Genomic DNA, 18,924 nt, shown 5'->3' with positions numbered 1-18,924 from the left:
CCTTAGGAGACAGCCTGAGAAGCAAACCATGCTTCTGGCCACTGCCAAACTAATGACTAAGGAGATGGGTGCAAGTGCGGTGGGTGAGGTCATGCCTGCAGGTCGCTGTGTTGATGTTGGAGGCTGGAGTTTGGGGAGGCTGGAGTTTCAGGAGACCTATTCGAAATGCCATTTTGGAAGTCAGTTTTGTAAGTCCTGACGGCCTCGTGGTTAAGATCACAGGCTCAAACTATGGGCTAAATTTTTTGGATTAACTTGGGGTTTCACTTCACAGTATCTGAAAACTTACGGTTGAGAAGAGGCTGTTTAGTATAAATTGCTAATGTGCTCTGCTGATTTCCATCAGTTGTGTGCTTTGACTGACAACAGTGCGAGCCTAGCCCACTGGGGTCTGGTGAATTATATGTGCTCAATCAGAGTGTTTCTTGAGCTGGAATTGAAATGCATGGCCCTTTAGTTTCCAGTATGATGCAGACACTCAGGCAATTGACTTTTGCTCTTCAGTTTCCAGCAGGGGGAAAATTATGAAATAAAATGGGGAGAGGCCAGGCATCAAGATTCATACCCATAAATATAAATAACCATAATTAATCATATGCAGTCTCTCTTGTCTATTACGTCTATACTCAGTGTGTCAGTAAGTTTCACACAGCTCCTTAACGCCCTGCTGTGCAGTTGGTGGGAAATATTCTAAGTTCCTTGGCGTGTTGAGATGTGACCTGGGCTTCTTTTCCAATATGAGTTCAAAATCAGTTCAAGATATAATGAGTTGTGAGGGGGAAAGTCACCTGCAACATACCCTAGCCCTAGGGGGAAGAGAAGTATAAAAAAGACTTCTGCTATTGACATTTGAGAGCTCTCTCAGTTGATGCCCTGTTCTTTGTTACCACCTTGTTAGACTGAATGGGCTGGAACAGTCTTACAAGTGTGTTGAGTTTAACAGATATTTATATTCAAGATTATCACTGAAGTGTTTGTTTTCCTATTTTTGATTGTGGTTTACAGTTTTTACTATTTTCTTATGTGATTTATTAATTCTTCCCCCATCTCTCCCCATTACATCCTTTTTTCGTACTTTAACCTGCTTATTATGAACAGGGCTAATGGTGTCCTCAAGAAAAAGCAACTGCTGTTACTCTTATTTCCTTGGGGAGCATCCTCTATGCTGTAGCTAGGATCCATCTTCTTTCCTTCCTCTGTCTGTATAAATTCCATCATATCATTGCATTAATTAGGACCTTCCATTGATTTTTGTGTCTCTATCGTGTCAGAAGAAACACCTTGCTGGAAGGAAGTCATATGTGATTTGGCTTCTGTCTGGCTCCCTGACCTGATCTGGAACCCACTGCCCGGATCATTCACTGCGTTGCCCCCGCAGTGGCCTTCAGTGTCCAAGAGAGGCCAAGCTTACACACCCTGTGTGTCTTTGCATGTCTGTCCCCTCTGTGTGGAAGGCCCTTCTCTTAGGGCTCTATGCAGTAGCTCCTCCTCTTCGATTATATTTGTGTCAAATAACCTGCAGGGACATTCTGTCTAAAGTAGATCCCACCTACTCACAGACTTAGAGAATGCGTTTATGGTTGCTGTGGGGGAAAGATGAGGTAAAGGGATAGTTAGGGAAAAAATAGCTTTTTAACTTCAAAATGTTGATGCCAATTGAGTTAACTCAGCCTTATTCATTATTTTTGTCATCGAATACAAGGAAAATGTACCAGTTCTTTCAAAAGCTATAGTAGCAATTGCATTATATACGTCATTAAAAATGCATTTTAGGAAATACTTGTTGAAGATAAGTTAGTGGACGTGTACACACTGCTATATTTTAAATGGATAACCAACAAGGACCTATTGAATAGCATGTGAAACTCTTCTCAGTGTTACATAGCAGCTTGGATAGGAGGGCAGTTCAAGGGAGAATGGATACATGTATATATATGGCTGAGTCTCTTCCTTTGCTGTTCACCTGAAACTGTCACAGCACTGTTAATCGGCTATCCCCCAATACAAAATAAGAAGTTGAAAAAAATTATGTAGATCCCCAAGTCACTCTCCGACCTAATTATATTCTTCATAGCACTTATCGAAATACTCAGTTTTTAGATTTGTTTATAGGTTTCTCCCAATCCACGGGAGAAGAACAATTTCCAGCCCTTAGAGCAGTGCTGAGGATGTAGCAGACATTCAGTCAGTCCCAGTCAAATCCATGTTGTGGGAATGAACACCTCTCTTTTCACCTTCCTTAGTTGGGCAATTCCTTCAGTGACACTGTCCTGAGGATTTGTTGAACTCTTGCTTTCGTTATTTTCTTAGAGTGTACAGTTTTTATTTTTCCCATACCAATGTTAGGTGTGTTTTTCATAAACCAGTTTCCATCAACGAATTTTGAAGTTTTTTAGGAGTGGCAGATAGCTTCTTTTTTGGCCCATTTATCTGTAAACTTTTCTTTAAATCCAAGAGAGCACAAAGATTCCAGTTGTTTCTAGAGCAGAAGCACACAGTTTTGCCATATTTTTTTTTTCAATATACGCAATGTGAATTTGTTCAGATGAGGCAGAATTGAAATAAGAGTTTTCTTTTTCTTATCTTGGACTATGTATTTGTATATGGTTTGAGGTTCTTAATCTTCATGAGAGACTTGTGTGGTTCATCATCCACACTGCGTACCCCAAACTTCAGACATTAATCTGGTAAGATGCCCTGAGCTAGACCAAAGGAAGGAAGCAGGAAAAAGCCCTTGAATAGACAGATAGAGCCAGAATGTTGAAAATCCAAGCACTAGAATGCTAATAAGTTGCTCCTTTTGCCTTGCTCAGAGTTACTCATTTGTATTTTAAATACGGGTTTAGCTAACTTGGCTGTCGCTTTTCTGACCATGGTGGCAACAAGTTAGAAGTAAGCTGGAGAGCTGACAGATCAAAAGGGAGAATTACCGTCAGCTTGAAAGTTTGGAAGAAATAGGAAAACTTTATAAAGCAGATACAAGTAGAATTCAAATGGGAGCAGTCTGTGGTTTGGAGCCACTGAGTAAAGTAATAGTATTCAACTGTTCCTGAGGACATTGCCCTTAGGAGCATAGACTACATAGTTCATAAGAATGGCTCCAAGTCATCAGTAATTGAATTCTTAATTAATACTCCTAAGAAGACAAAGTGTGATCTGTATTTCTGAAATATTTAAATTCAAAACAGTTTAGACATTTTATTAAAAAAAAAAAACTGTGAGCTCACATTCAAATGTGAGCTCTTGGAAGGCGGAATTTTGTTATGTTTGTCCTCGGGTGTATGTTCAGTGCCTGGTACATGTTAAATGATCAGCAAATAATTGGATGAAAGAATGAATGCAAGCCTTAAGCATCCCACAATGCTAAAAAAAATAAAACATTAACATAGCACCAACTTGAATGCAGAAAGTCTCTACCCGCTCTCCCTACCCCCTTCCCACATGCCTACTGAATGAAGAAAAACCATAAAATAATACAAATTTAAAGTTAAAATAGATCTGTACATTTTCTGAAGATGCTTCATTTATAGCTGGAGTTAAGATCAGCAAATTCAAATGATTTGCCTGAAATCACAAAGCAAGTTAATGGTATAGACAGAATTACACAGCAAGTCTCCTTAATCTCTCCTTCTAGAATATCCACTGGTGATTTTCTTTTTTAGCTTGGTATTTCAAGAATTAAAAGAATATAGTGGTTTTTGGAATGTGTGTTCATTTTTTTTTGGGGGGGTGACAGTTTTAGCAAGAGTAAGAATCCTTGATCTTCTGTGCATGCTGTTTAAAATTTAGACTGTCAGATGCTAGGGTATTAGCTGTGTAATGTTGGTACACAGTATCTCATGCTTAATGACTAGGCTTGTTTATGATCTGGTCCTTGAAAACTTTCCACTTCGGGTATGTGCCAGTTCTTTTAAAGAAGAAAAGAAAAATCTAAAAAAGAGAGGCTTGCAGAGGATGCCTCATTCAAGTGGGGAGAATAAAATCTTATGACCAAGACTGTTTTGGCCAAGATGACTGAGATGGAAATAAAGCTTTGTTTATTACTTCTGCATAGATGAAAGCTCTACTATCTTTTCTTCTCCTTTTCTGAGGGGTTAGGGGATAGAACATTTACAAAATGTTCTATGATTTGCATTCCATACTTTTGAAAGAAATGGTTAGAAATATGAATTAGTGCAATCTCTCCTGTTGTCTGATTCTTATTTCCTTAAGGGTGAGATTTTTAAGGAGTGTCATTGCTAAGCTGTTGCTGCTGCTGCTGCTGCTGCTGCTAAGTCGTTTCAGTCGTGTCCGACTCTGTGCGACCCCATAGACGGCAGCCCACCAGGCTTCCCCGTCCCTGGGATTCTCCAGGCAAGAACACTGGAGTGGGTCATTGTAAGCTAAATAATATAATATATGATTATTTCGAGGTAGTGCATCTTAGGTTTTCTTTGCGTCTCTTCTTTTTGTGTGTAATTTGACCCTTTGTTGATAGTTAGATTTATACATGTAATAGATTATTAGATATGTAGGGGAGTGAATTTTAAATGCAAGTTTCAGCAGGCTGTAGTGGAAGAAAAGGTTACAGGATGTAAAAAGTGGTTAGCTTTATTTTTTGGGGATCTTCTCCAGTTCAAGAAAGCAGAATAACTGGTCTCCCCACCCCGTGTACTCTTTGGTCTCTGTTTTAACTCTCAGTCATGGCTTATGCATTGATAGAGCTGTAATAGAGCTGTAATTAAATTTAGAACTTTTTTTTTTGCAATGTAAGTAAATTAAATTAGCTGAAATTATTGTGCTATAACTAATTATCATAAAACTTATGTCATATTTTTTTATGAGCTCAGGATTTCATAAATTATCTTCAACAAGTATTTCCTAAAATGCATTTTTAATGACGTATACAATGCAATTGCTACTATAGCTTTTGAAAGAATTGGTACATTTTCCTTGTATTCGATGACAAAAATAATGAATAAGGCTGAGTTAACTCAATTGGCATCAACATTTTGAAGTTAAAAAGCTATTTTTTCAAAGTTTTGTTTGTGCTTATAACATTTGAAGACAGATGCTCAAACCTTCTACATCTGTGCTACTAAAAAAAAAGAGAGACTTAGGAATAATGATCTTAAGTTTCTTTAAGATTTTTTTGTCTTAGAAAAATGCCTGTTTTTAATAGATAGCTTTTTCTAACTAATAATGCTATATTTCTTAAAAATATTTGATATTAGGTAACAACGAAATAGATCTCTGAGTAAGATCCAGGCAAATACAAGCTTGATTGTCGTAAGCATCTCTTTTTCTGAACATGCTAAATTAACTGAAATTTTCTTAGGGTATATTTCTTTTGATTAAAGTTCTTTATCACCTATATGTGTTAAGTGAAAGTGCAAGTTGCTCAGTTGTGTCTGACTTTTTGTGACTCCATGGACTATATAGTCCATGGAATTCTCCGGGCCGGAATACTGGAGTGGGTAACGTTTCCCTTCTCCAGGGGATCTTCCCAACCCAGGGATTGAACCCAAGTCTCCCACATTGTAGGCATATTCTTTAACAGCTGAGCCTCGAGGGAAGCCCTAGAATACTGGAGTGGGTAGCCTATCCTTTCTCCAGCGGATCTTCCTGACCCAGGAATCCAACCAGGTCTCCTGCATTGCAGGAGGATTCTTTACCAACTGAGCAATCAGGGAAGCCCTATGTGTGTTAAAAACCTCCTCATTTGAATCACAGTGCCTATGCACTATTTTAGGACATCTAAAACATTTTTAATAAAGTACATTTATTTATATGGTGAAATAGATGTTTTCTTATGAAATGTTTTAGGGTGTGTAATCAACAACCATGATTGTGATTACTTCATAAACGGTCATGTTTATAATAAATCTGGTTGAGAGGCTTGATGATATATTTTAGTGTAAAGACATTTTGAGCTCTGTTGTTTGATTTGCAGTTTATTCTGTAACAAAGTAAAGGATTTTTTTCTTGTTTTAATTACTTAAGTAGACTCTATAACAACATGTACAATCTAAAAAAAAGGCAGTTTGTACTGCTAGAGAAATGTGAATCGTTTTCCTAACCCAACAACAGAGTCAACAAAGGGTCAGAAAGCTTGCAAGAAGCACAGGATGAGTGTGGCCTGTTTGCCTAAAGAACTTTTGTGTGTGTGTGATTGACTGATAACATTTGTTCTTCCTCAAGATAGAATTAAAGTTTTTTTAAGTGAGGCATTTCTTAGTTGACACATAAAAACGAAATTGTTATTTCATAGTAGGCATCCTGTCTGCCCAATTCCTTCAGCTGACTTGTGTCTTTATAAGAGGTGGGCATTTTGGGGAAGGAACACTTTAGACTTTCTTATAAGGGACATTTTATATAAGGCCTCTCAGGATTTCGGAGAAGGCAATGGCACCCCACTCCAGTACTCTTGCCTGGAAAATCCCATGGACGGAGGAGCCTGGTAGGTGGCAGTCCACGGGGTCGCACAGAGTCAGACGTGACTGAGCAACTTCACTTTCTCAGGATTACCTTAAATTACATATTTGGTAAACAAAGAGGCAATCATATATTTTTATGGAAAATCAATGATAGGATTTTACAGCAGTAAACAAAAATCCATTAACATATCTAAGATGATAGAAATATATGTTACTTGGTTTTACACTGAATTTAAAATGGAAAACAAGTTCACCTACATGAACTAACTGTAGTTTTTTATGATTTTTGATAGCAATTCTATGGGAAGCAGATACAATAGAAATTATCCCATTATGAATTAAGCTACGATCATTTGCATTTAATGAATGTAATGCTATTGTTAGCTGAGATGGGCTTCATTGATTTCTTGTAATTCTACAGTGAACCTTATGAAAATTAGAGAAAAGGGTCAAATTTGTGACTGTAATATTGGTATGCATTTTAGAAATGGCAGAAGGCATAAATACACAATATGGAAGCTGTCTTGGAAACCCTATTTATTTTTTTTAAAGTCAGGTCTTACATAATAAGTGACAGCTTGAGTGTGAGCATGTATCGTCCTGTTCCTCTGGGGTTCTCTTCCCTTTCGATATGTTTTTGTTTTAGAGGACTTTGTAAAGTAAATGCTTTAATTGGTTGTGGCATTGCATTTTAAATTAAAAAAAATTACACCAAAAGAATTCATGTGATAATGTTTTGAGTTTAATTTTTATAAACAGAGGTTTCTAACTGGCTCATTTTAAATGGTTGACCTTATTTTCTCTCTCTTTTTGGGAGAGGTGCCATTTGCTTACATTTCTTAAAGTCTGATTTGAACCTCTGAAACCAGCTCAACCCCTTTTCTGTGCCAATTCCTTCTGTCAAGCTTCCAGGCGCCTGCCCTCCGTTGACCCGGAGGGGTGGTCCTAGGCTAACCTCTTTCTGAGTCATCTGTAGCTGTGTGTTGTGTTTGTTCTAAAGTGTTACAGTTGACCTAAAGGTGCCCCAGAGAGACTAGTAGAAATCATTTCCAAAGTACCTTCTTGCAGCTCTGCGGACCAATATAAATATTATAGTGTTTGTCTTCTTTCATTTTCTCTTTTGTTACCTGATCCCTCCCATCTCCCCAGCATGTGGGAGCTTAGTTCCCTGACCAGGGATCAGGGATGGTACCTGCACCCCCTTGCAGTGGAAGCGCAGAATCTTAACCACTGGACCACCGGGAAATCCCTCTTTGGTCTTTCTTAAAATGTTCTCCCTTCATTTTCTTTTCCCATTTTTTGGGTTAGACCCTCTGGCAAGGGATTTCCTGGGGAAACTGATTGGAAATGGAACCTGCCCTGCCCTAAAGTACTCTGACTTTTAGAGAGGATGTGAAAGACAGGGGCCAAGCTAGGGTTGGATGCTGTGCTAGGCATGTGAACATTGCCTAAGCTTACTCATCCACCATAGCCAAAATTTTGGACATCCAGAGTCTGAGGATTCATTTTATTTCTAAGTTTTCTGCTGACTTTGACATGGTTCTTTCATTTATCTTATTTTCCAGGAGAATGCTTTTCTCAATGATTTCAGAAAAATCTTTTTGCTTGTCCTTTGATATCCTATTCAGTGTGTGTATTTTTTACAACTATAGTTTTTTCATTGTTATTATTGTTTTTTGGCTTATGGGAAAAAATATATCTTAACATTTCATGCAAAGATGGGCTCAATAAAGGACAAAATGGTATGGGCCTAACAGAAGCAGAAGATATTAAGAAGAGGTGGCAAGAATACACAGAAGAACTGTACAAAAAAGATCTTCACGACCCAGATAATCACGATGGTGTGATCACTCACCTAGAGCCAGACATCCTGGAATGTGAAGGCAAGTGGGCCTTAGAAAGCATCACTACAAACAAAGCTAGTGGAGGTGATGGAATTCTAGTTGAGCTATTCCAAATCCTAAAAGATGATGCTGTGAAAGTGCTGCACTCAATATGCCAGCAAATTTGGAAAACTCAGCAATGGCCACAGGACTGGAGAAGGTCAGTTATCATTCCAATCCCAAAGAAATGCTCAAACTACTGCACAACTGCACTCATCTCACACGCTAGTAAAGTAATGCTCAAATTCTGCAAGCCAGGCTTCAGCAATACATGAACCGCGAACTTCCAGATGTTCAAGCTGGTTTTAGGAAAGGCAGAGGAACCAGAGATCAAATTGCCAACATCCGCTAGATCATGGAAAAAGCAAGAGAGTTCCAGAAAAACATGTATTTCTGCTTTATTGACTATATCAAAGCCTTTGACTGTGTGGATCACAATAAACTGTGGAAAATTCTGAAAGAGATGGGAATACCAGACCACCTGACCTGCCTTTTGAGAAGGCTATATGCAGGTCAGAAAGCAACAGTTAGAACTGGCCATGGAACAACAGAGAAAAGGAATACGTCGAGGCTGTATATTGTCACCCTGCTTAATTAACTTCTATGCAGAGTATATCATGAGAAACGCTAGACTGGAGGAAGGACAAGCTGGAATCAAGATTGCCGGGAGAAATATCAATAACCTCAGATATGCAGATGACACCACTATTATGGCAGAAAGTGAAGAGGAACTAAAAAGCCTCTTGATGAAAGTGAAAGAGGAGAGTAAAAAAGTTGGCTTAAAGCTCAACATTCAGAAAACGAAGATCATGGCATCTGGTCCCATCACTTCATAGGAAATAGATGGAGAAACAGTGAAAACAGTGGCTGACTTTATTTTGGGGGGCTCCAAAATCACTGTAGATGGTGATTTCAGCCATGAAATTAAAAGACGCTTACTACTTGGAAGCAAAGTTATGACCAAGCTAGAGAGCATATTCAAAAGCAGAGACATTACTTTGCCAACAAAGGTCTGTCTAGTCAAGGCTATGGTTTTTCCAGTGGTCATGTATGGATGTGAGAGTTGGACTATAAAGAAAGCTGAGCACAGAAGAATTGATGCTTTTGAACTGTGGTATTGGAGAAGACTCTTGAGAATCCCTTGGACTGCAAGGAGATCCAACCAGTCCATTCTAAAGGAGATCAGTCCTGGGTGTTCTTTGGAAGGACTGATGTTGAAGCTGAAACTCCAGTACTTTGGCCACCTGATGTGAAGAGTTGACTCATTGGAAAAGACCCTGATGCTGGGAGGGATTGGGGGCAGGAGGAGAAGGGGACGACAGAGGATGAGATGGCTGGATGGCATCACTGACTCGATAGACATGAGTTTGAGTAAACTCTGGGAGTTGGTGATGGACAGGGAGGCCTGGCGTGCTGCGATTCATGGCGTCGCAAAGAGTCGGACATGACTGAGCAACTGAACTGAACTGAACTGATGCACAAAATAAAGGCAAATCTAGAGAAGAAGGTGAAGACACTTAAGTATTCCATTTTTTCAGGATTTTATGCATTCACTTATTTCCTTTGGGATAGTCTTTTGTGGATAACCCTTGGGTCCGTTTTCTATCCAGACTTGGCCTAAATCCTTTTCAAAAACGTTTAAAGCAACCATAAAAAGAGCAGTTCATTTTCAGTTTATAGGCTTGGGCTCATCTTTGTTTCCAGAGGACAGGTTGATGGGCCCCTGATGTTGACTGTGTTGTTCATTTATGTCTGACAGCTTTCAAGGACGCTTGAGGGCTGCCTGTTTCTAGAGGGATCACAGGCTGCTCTGTGAGATGTATGTGTACAGAAGTGCCTCTCTGCTTGGCTGGGGAGGATCTGTTTGTAGGCAGAGTGTTAATCATTCTCCTTTCTGGAAAGTCAACCTTGGGGAAAGAGGTGCTAGTACATGACGTGCTTTGATTGGTATGCGTGTAAGTTCTTTATCAGCTTGTGCTTGGTGTACCTAAACTATGATGTTCTTTCTTATGGGAAAGTATGCACAACATTTGCTCTCATATCAATTGTAAGAGTAAAGGATCTGCTTTGTTGAAACATGGCTAGTTCAAAGCAACCCTCCAAATCTTGACTTTTACAGTTAAAACTGCTTGGGTGGGAAGGTGCTTTTATGCTCACTCCCTCTCCTTCCATTTTGCTGTGGACTTGCAGTCAACTGCTATGATTCTAGACTTGCTGTGTAGGAGTTCCTCTGATGAGGCCTTATTTAGTAAGAATCATGCACCTTTCTCCCTTAAGTTACTGAATTTGTGTGCAGGTAGACCTTGAGACCTGGCTTTCTGACTTTTGCCATCTGTGGGTTTGACATAGTGTCATGGCTCAAAATAGATGAGGGGGAGGCTTTCCACACACAGCTACAAGGTGGGGTGGTGGCTGCACAACTAAAGTGTCAGGAGCTTCTTGCTGCCTTTGGACCTGCATCTGCTTAGGTAAAGGGTGGGTGAAGTAGTACATGCTACATCTAGGTTACATGCTGGGAGTTTTGTTTTATGTTTTAAATGCCTTGTTCACCTGAGGTTCTCTGTTCAGTGATCAGAAGTGCATGGAATACCTTTATATCTTGCAAGAGAACACGTGTTCCAGGGATCACAGTGCTTGTGGTTGCAATGACTCTTCTGAAGAAAATGATCTTTGAGCTATCCTCTCCACTCCCCACTGCCCACACTGATCACTCTTAAAAGGGATGGAGAGAAGTATTTTTGCATCTGTGCTAGCCTAAAAGTGAAAACCCTAAGATGCCTCAGCTTTTCTTAAATTAATGTAGAGCCTGGAGATTAGGAAGGAAGATAGGAGTTTTTGTAGAAGTGAAGGGACCCAGGACTTCCTCCGTAGAGGAGGAAGACTCTCTTTGGAGAGATTTTTATTTATGCTAAATTAAGAGAGAAGCTAGGACTGGAAAACAGGGAAAGGAGTTTGAAGACTCTGTTTTGAGAATTTAGGGGCCAGGAACTGTGCTTTCATTCTGGAATAAATTCTCTTGTGAGTAGTTGCTGAGAGGAACCTCAACCTTTTTCACTGGATGGTTATTTCTTGTTTTTAAATCTCAAGTGTGTGGTCAAGTTATTTAAATGCATGATTTCACTGGCAGAGTAGCCTTACCTTTGAATAGGAGGAGGCAGAAGTGGTGAGCTTTCAGGCTATCTAAGATAATATCCGAGTGGTTGAGTTCACTGTTGAAGTCACTCAACTGTCTATAATGGGAGTCCTACAAGGACAGCCAGGAATTCTGTGCCAGAAAAGGTGCAGGGTTAGCTCAAAGCATGGGTCAGCAAACTTTGAGAAGTAGCAAGTCCAGTTTTTGTTTTGCTGGCAGTAAGTACATTTTATTTTGTAGCAGGTTTGTCTGTCTGTTGGTTCTTGGCAGAAGATTCCCCACACCATAGCTTTAGCTCTGAAGACTCATTTGAGTTTGAGACCCACCTATCTGTTTGCAGTTTTCTCTCTGTTAGGTGTTCTGTCAAGATCTTAAATATCTTTGGTTCCAAATGAGCTCCTCTTCTCCCTTAAACTTGCTACGCTTTCTGATTCTTAATGTTGTAATGTTGGGAAAAGTCCCCAGTTACCCAGGCTAAAGCCCCTTATGCCATTCAGTCTCTTCCTGTTTCCTTCCACAATCCCTTGTCAGATTTCTGCAAAGCATCATTGTCTGCATTTGTATTTTTTGATGTTGTCAGATTTGTGCAAAGTATCATTGTCTGTGTACTTTTTGATGTTGTCCTAAACCAGACTTTCATCTTCTCATGTGGGAACTATTACTGCCTTCCACTTGGTCCCTCAGTCTTCATCATATGCTTCAACACAACAATCTACTTGAACATTCTTCATAAGTCATGCAATGCAGCAGCTTGCTTCGCTCATCTGCAATCTCAGCTCATGATCAACAGAATATCATAGAAAAATACCTTATTCACATGTACAGAGTCTTCTTATCTCTTGCTGTGAGCTTTTCTTGGAAACCTCATTTCCAAATGAACATCATCTCCAGGCAAACCAGATAACATCTTGCATGCCTCCTGAATTTTACCATGAGGTTCCTCTTTCTCTTCCAGATCTTTCTCAGTCCAGACCTGCCCATACTCACTCCCCTCCAAATCCTTTTTTCTTAAAGAGCCTGTTCAAGTATCTTCTCTTCTGAATTAATTCACCAGGTATGCATGGGTTTATTTCTGGGCTCTGTATTCTGTTCTGTTTACCAATGTATTTCTTTTTATGCCGGTACCATATTGTTTTAATTATAATAGATTTGTAATATAGCTTGAAATCAGAAATTGGGATGCTTTCAGCTTTGTTCTTCTTTCTCAAGATTGCTTTGGCTATTCAGAGTCTTTTGTCTATCAGAGTATGAATAACATTTAGTGTAGCACAACTAGTTATAAGACAGTAGTAAGACAGATTTTGTTATTTAAGCTTTCAAATTCATTATAAGTTCCTGGAGGGCAGTTGATAAACTCACAGATATATTTAGTTGAGTAACTTTAGTTAGGTTTTTTTTTTTAGTTGGCCTAGTGTTCTCCTTGCAAGAATTAGAGGGCTGGCATTGATCTGTGCAAATACAGGAGCCAGTCCTGAGTCAACATATATATGATTTATTCATAGGCTATTAAACCTGGACATCATGCTCTGATAACTAAGATAATTTTATTTTTGGATGATTTTTCTACCTCTGGTTTTCTTTTTTACCTCTGGTTTCCTCACACTTTTAGTTGCAATAGGTGTTATTGGCATTTTTGTTCCCAGTCTTTGCTAGCTTCCTGGTTGCAGCTTTTATATAGAAGACAGTAATCTTTTCCTCTTTGTAATCACTGTGAAAACTTTTTTTTTATAATGGAATGTAAATTGGTACAAGTAGTTCACAGCTTATGGTTTTTAATCTGGTGTTGCATTGCTTTCTTTGTTTTTTTTTTTTTTTAATTTTTTTTTTTTGACTTCACTTTCACTTTTCTTTTTTTTTTTTTTTTTTGTTCTTTGAACATTAAAACAGTTTTACCTTATCTGGCAGGTTACTAGTAGTACTAATACTAGTAGTATTTTGTCAGAGTCTTCTTCATTGCCTTAGAGAAACCCTAATGTTGAGGCTCTGTACACTTTGGGTGAATGCTTGAGAATAGGATCTTCTTGGAGGAATAATAGCAAAATATGGTGTGAGTCTTGGGGAGCAGTTACCTTTTCAGAGCAAAGCCAGGGCAGAACCACCTCATGATTAAGAACAAAAATTAAGTTGTGGTTTTGTCACTTACTGTGACTAGCCTAGTACAAATCTCCTATTCCCTTTGAACTGCAAGTGCCTCTTTATTAAAGTAGGATGTTGTGAGGGTGATATAAGCTGATCTATGTAAAGAATGAAAATCATGGTACCTATTACCTAGCAAATAAGTCGGTAAATGGCAGCTATTGTCATTATAACATAAATAATGATGATAATGACAGTGATGATTATCATCATCTTAGGAGAGCCAGGTAAAATTGACTGCTTCTATGTTTTTATTTTTGAATTATCTCTAAGAGTGACTTAATTTGTTACAAATTAAATCTACTACTTAGATTATCTTATGGATACATTTGATCACAATAGAAATAATAATGTTACTTCAGCATAGTTATTTTATGAAAATACTGAAAAAAGAAACTTTTTATTATAGCCAATTATCACTAATTCTGCAAAATAATGTCAAAGCAGTTTTCCTGTAGTATTTGTGGCTCACTGAGAAAATCCATGAAGATAATCCTCCTTAGCAAGTTTTGGTTTCAGGAAAATCAAATTGAAGCAATATAATAAGGTGAGCAGGGAATGTGAGGACCTACACAATTGGAAAAGCTAACCCCAGACTTGACTGAATGACTTCTGCTGAGACCCTTGATGACTGTGTTGTATAACGTCCCTTAGTTGGCTGTTTTGATGTGTGGTGTCCTTTGTGAGGTCATCAATGACATTATCAAGAAGACAGAAACAGTGATACTGAGCTAAAGTCAACCACCTATCAAACTCATATCCAAGCAACTGCCAGGCTGTTATCTGTATGGGATGGGCACTGGCGTTTTTCAGGTAAATAGAACTAGGTCTCTATTCTGTGTTTCTAATTGTTCAGTTGAGTTCAGTCAGTTGCTAAGTCGTGTCTGACTCTTTGCGACTCCATGAACTGCAGCACGCCAGGCCTCCCTGTCCATCATCACCTCCCGGATTCCACCCAAACGCATGTCTATTGAGTCGGTGATGCCATCCAACCATCTCATCCTCTGTCATCCCCTTCTCCTCCTGCCCTCAATCTTTCCCAGCATCAGGGTCTTTTCTAGTGAGTCAACTCTTCGCATCAGGTGGCCAAAGTATTGGAGTTTCAGCTTCAACATCAGTCCTTCCAAAAAACACCCAGGACTGATCTCCTTTAGGATGGACTGGTTAGATCTTCTTGCAGTCCAAGGGACTCTCAAGAGTCTTCTCCAACACCACAGTTCAAAAGCATCAATTCTTTGGCACTCAGCCTTCTTTATAGTCCAACTCTCACATCCATACATGACCACTGGAAAAACCATAGCCTTGACTAGATGAACCTTTGTTGATAAAGTAATGTCTCTGCTTTTGAACATGCTCTCTAGGTTGGTCATAACTTTCCTTCCAAGGAGTAAGCGTCTTTTAATTTCATGGCTGCAGTCACCATCTGCAGTGATTTTGGAGCCCCCAAAAATAAAGTCAGCCACTGTTTCCACTGTTTCCCCATCTATTTCCCATGAAGTGATGGGACCGGATGCCATGATCTTCGTTTTCTGAATGTTGAGCTTAAAGCCAACCTTTTCACTCTCCTCTTTCACTTTCTTCAAAAGACTTTTTAGTTCTTCTTCACTTTCTGCCATAAGGGTGGTGTCATCTGCATATCTGAGGTTATTGATATGTCTCCCAGCAATCTTGATTCCAGCTTGTCCTTCCTCCAGTCTAGCGTTTCTCATGATGTACTATGCATAGAAGTCAAATAAGCAGGGTGACAATATACAGCCTTGACATACTCCTTTTCCTATTTGGAACCAGTCTGCTGTTCTATGGCCAGTTCTAACTGTTGCTTCTTGACCTGCATACAAGTTTCTCAAGAGGCAGGTCAGGTGGTCTGGTATTCCCGTCTCTTGCAGAATTTTCCACAGTTTATTGTGATCCACACAGTCAGGCTTTTGCATAGTCAATAAAGGAGAAATAGATATTTTTCTGGAACTCTCTTGCTTTTTCCATGATCCAGCAGGTGTTGGCAATTTGATCTCTGGTTCCTCTGCCTTTTCTAAAACCAGTTTGAACATCTGGAAGTTCACATTTCATGTATTTCATGTATTTCATGTGTTTCATGTATTTCATGTATTACATGTGTTTCATGTATTGCTAAAGCCTGGCTTGGAGAATTTTGAACATTACTTTACTAGCGTGTGAGATGAGTGCAATTGTGCGGTAGTTTGAGCATTCTTTGGCATTGCCTTTCTCTGGGATTGAAATGATAACTGACCTTTTTCAGTCCTGTGGCCACTGCTGAGTTTTCAAAATTTGCTGGCATATTGAGTGCAGCACTTTCACAGCATCATCTTTCAGGATTTGAAATAGCTCAACTGGAATTCCATCACCTCCACTAACTTTGTTCATAGTGCTAGGGAAGTCCAATTGGTCCAATTAGGGGGTCGTATGCTATCTCTGGGCTGCTAGGGTTTCATTGTGCGATCGATTGACACCCATTTGAACATTTATAGCCGTACTAGGAATGGTGATGCTGAGCTGTGACAAACAGGTGCCTTCCAAATTGGTCAAGTTGTGGTTTTCACTGTCAGAAAATCGTGGACATTAGGTTTTGCTTAGGGTTGACTGAATGTTGAATGGAAGCCTCAGCCAGTATATAGCAACTCTTTTGCGTAACTTGGGAGAGAGGGGACAGTTGATGCAGTGAAGCGGTGGAAAAGAAAAGACCTGCAACTGCAGAGAACATATGCATGTAAAATATTTTTCTGGTGATAATCTTAAAAATAAAGATAAGTCTTAGAATTTAGGAGTTTGTCTGGAAAAAAAATGAAGATTAGAGAAACAATAATACTTTAAGAAATGCTAATTTTTTCCCATATATAATTCTAGTATTCCAAAATGGATTTTACTGTACAGTCATTACCAACTGTACTGAAATTCTTTGATTTAAGATAGTTAATGCTAATATTCTATTCATTCAACATGAACTCAAACATTTTAATTGTATCATAATTTACATTGAGACAGTGTATGTTTTTTACTATCCTAGGTTAAAACTGGCCTCACATTAAATACTTTGAGTCATGAGATCTGTAGAGTAGAAGGTGTGAGTCTAGATAGGTCAGAACTTCACCCATCCAGCAGTAGGGTGCTGGCTCCACTGTAAGATTTTGATGTGCCAGCCGCTGTTGTAAGTGGAAGACTTAGAGGGGTCAAATTGCTCAATATTAACTCTAAGTTAGAATTGTTTTTAAATGATCACACAGTGTTATCTTTTTTGTTTGTTTAGCATAATAAAAGGGAGTAGGTTTTTCAGTGGAATTTTCATTTTAATTTTTTTTTGGTTTCTGGAGAATGTTAGACTGTACAAGGCCTGAAACAAACAAACAAAAAAAAAAAAAAATCAAGAAATTCCATCAATCCAAATGAGCAGACAGAAAGTCGATAGCTAACTCAATGCAAGACTTTATTTAGAAATATACAGCGAGCATGAAGGAGTGCTGGATCTAGAGGGTTTCCCATTGAAATTGTGGTGCCATGCAAACTCTGACTAGAAGAAACCTTCTTTTTCATTCTTTTAAAAGTTCCCTTAATGAAAGAAATTACAGCACTGTTGGATCTGTCATTTTGTAGAAGGGTCAAAGCATGGTTTTCCTTTACTTTTTAATCGGTAAAGTGTAGACTCTTCCAGGGCTAGAAATGTAAGTGTGTTGGCTTTCAGTTTTAGTGAGAAGTTTATTGGGAAGGGGAAAACTCAGGAAGAGAGTTGTACCAGGGTGGAATTAAACACTTGCCAAAGAATGCGGAGCAGGCATCAGGTTCATTGTGATGTTGAATGACAGAAGACTTCGACTAGTTCTTTTTTGTGGAGGGGATTAGTGGTTGAACAAATTCGCAAGTACAGCTTGCAATTTTGTCAGACACACAATGACATTTCTTTTCACAGCTCTCTTGACTTTATACTATTTAAATATCCTCAGTTGTCTCTGAATTTTCCTTTTTGTAATTCCTGTTGGACAGTAACTTTTATGTTGTCAGTTTCCTAGGGTTTTTTGTGTGTTGGTTTTGAATTGTGGTGTACAAATTGGTATGTTAATAAATTCCTTATGGTCTGTTTTTGTTTCTAGTTTAACATAATTTCATAATCTATACAGTTTATTTTTATTATTAGATTATTATGTGATAAAAATCTCAACTTTTTTGTTTCCTTTTTTTTTTTTTTTTTGCCTTTTAGGCTAAGAAATGGCATTTCAAAAGGCAGTGAAAGGGACTATTCTTGTTGGAGGAGGTGCTCTTGCCACTGTTCTAGGCCTCTCTCATTTTGCTCATTACAAAAGGAAGCAAGTAAGTAATTATCCATGTATTGATTATAATATGAAACTTAAGTCTGTTAAAGTACTGTATATGAAATGAGTGTAATGGTATTGTTTAGAAATTACTATCTCAGCTTGATCTGAAAAACACTAATTTAGAATATTGCCTTAATGATCATTGAGAACTATGTGTATCTCATTTTTTAAAAAGTAAATTTCTTTATCAGAAAGCATTATATTACTTAGCCTCTGTTTTGGCTCTTTGGTTTTAAAAGACTGCTTTATTTCCGAGTGCCATGGTTTATTCACTTAGACTTTCTTTGTCTAATTCATCCAAATGTCTGGATACCTTCTATGTTCCTGCCAAGAGTTTGTCTTATTAGCAGGCAGACAGCTGAGAAAGGAAATGGGAAAAGAAAGAGCCTACACAAAAGACCCAACTCAAAATTTTGGGTTTATTTCTGAAAGGTTTAGTTACTTATGTAGCATTATTATTTATACTGGGTAAAATTTTTAGTGGGAGAAAGCTATGAAAATAGAATTGGCATGAAGTTTCCAAATAATTCAGAGTGTTGGTTTCTTTTCTTTTTTTTCCCCTTTGCACTACAACTATGCTTTCCCATAGTTCAAGTTGATGCCAGGAAATAACTTTTGGTTTTGTTCTTTTCAGGATTGAAATACTAACTCAGTAATTAGTATTAATCTCCTGTCCCCTCTTCCCAACGTCATTAGGACTTTTTGTGATACCAGCTGGTTGGTTCATCCCAGATTCAAAGACGAAGGTGAAGCAATTTGGGAAACTATTTGCAGTTGGGCTATGAACTACTCATATCCTACATTTTTGTGAGAACCTTTCAGCCCTGCCTGGGTTGTCTTGTTCTTGTTTCTGTTCCTGTGTGCTCCAGGGTAGTAGAGCCAGTCACACTGCTTGGAGTCTCATGTCCTGAATGGGAACTGCCATGTAAAAAACACATATTAAGAAGAATCAACTTGCTGGCTTGTATATTTAAAACAACAAAAAAAAGGAAGCTAAGTTTTAGTGCTGGATCCAAAAGATGGACAGTATTGGA

General features: G+C 38.6%; 1 protein-coding gene across 7 annotated transcripts in view; it reads left to right on the top strand.

Annotated features, from left to right (window-relative positions):
* Nucleotides 1-18,924, top strand: part of GPD2 (glycerol-3-phosphate dehydrogenase 2) — a 240,175-nt gene that overhangs the window by 107,467 nt on the left and 113,784 nt on the right. For 6 of the 7 annotated variants that reach the window (XM_061437609.1, XM_061437601.1, XM_061437583.1 and 3 more), the window contains one exon: nt 17,776-17,885. In XM_061437609.1, the coding sequence (XP_061293593.1) occupies nt 17,784-17,885 (102 nt within the window). In that variant the 5' untranslated portion in view covers nt 17,776-17,783. Of the gene's footprint in view, nt 1-14,123; nt 14,382-17,775; nt 17,886-18,924 lie in introns of those variants that run through there. The other variant, XM_061437591.1, reaches the window with a different exon arrangement.

The sequence above is a fragment of the Bos javanicus genome, chromosome 2, assembly GCF_032452875.1.
Source record: "Bos javanicus breed banteng chromosome 2, ARS-OSU_banteng_1.0, whole genome shotgun sequence".
Taxonomy (NCBI): domain Eukaryota; kingdom Metazoa; phylum Chordata; class Mammalia; order Artiodactyla; family Bovidae; genus Bos; species Bos javanicus.
Note: the sequence above shows the minus strand (reverse complement) of the source record. Positions and strands in the feature narration are given on the sequence as shown.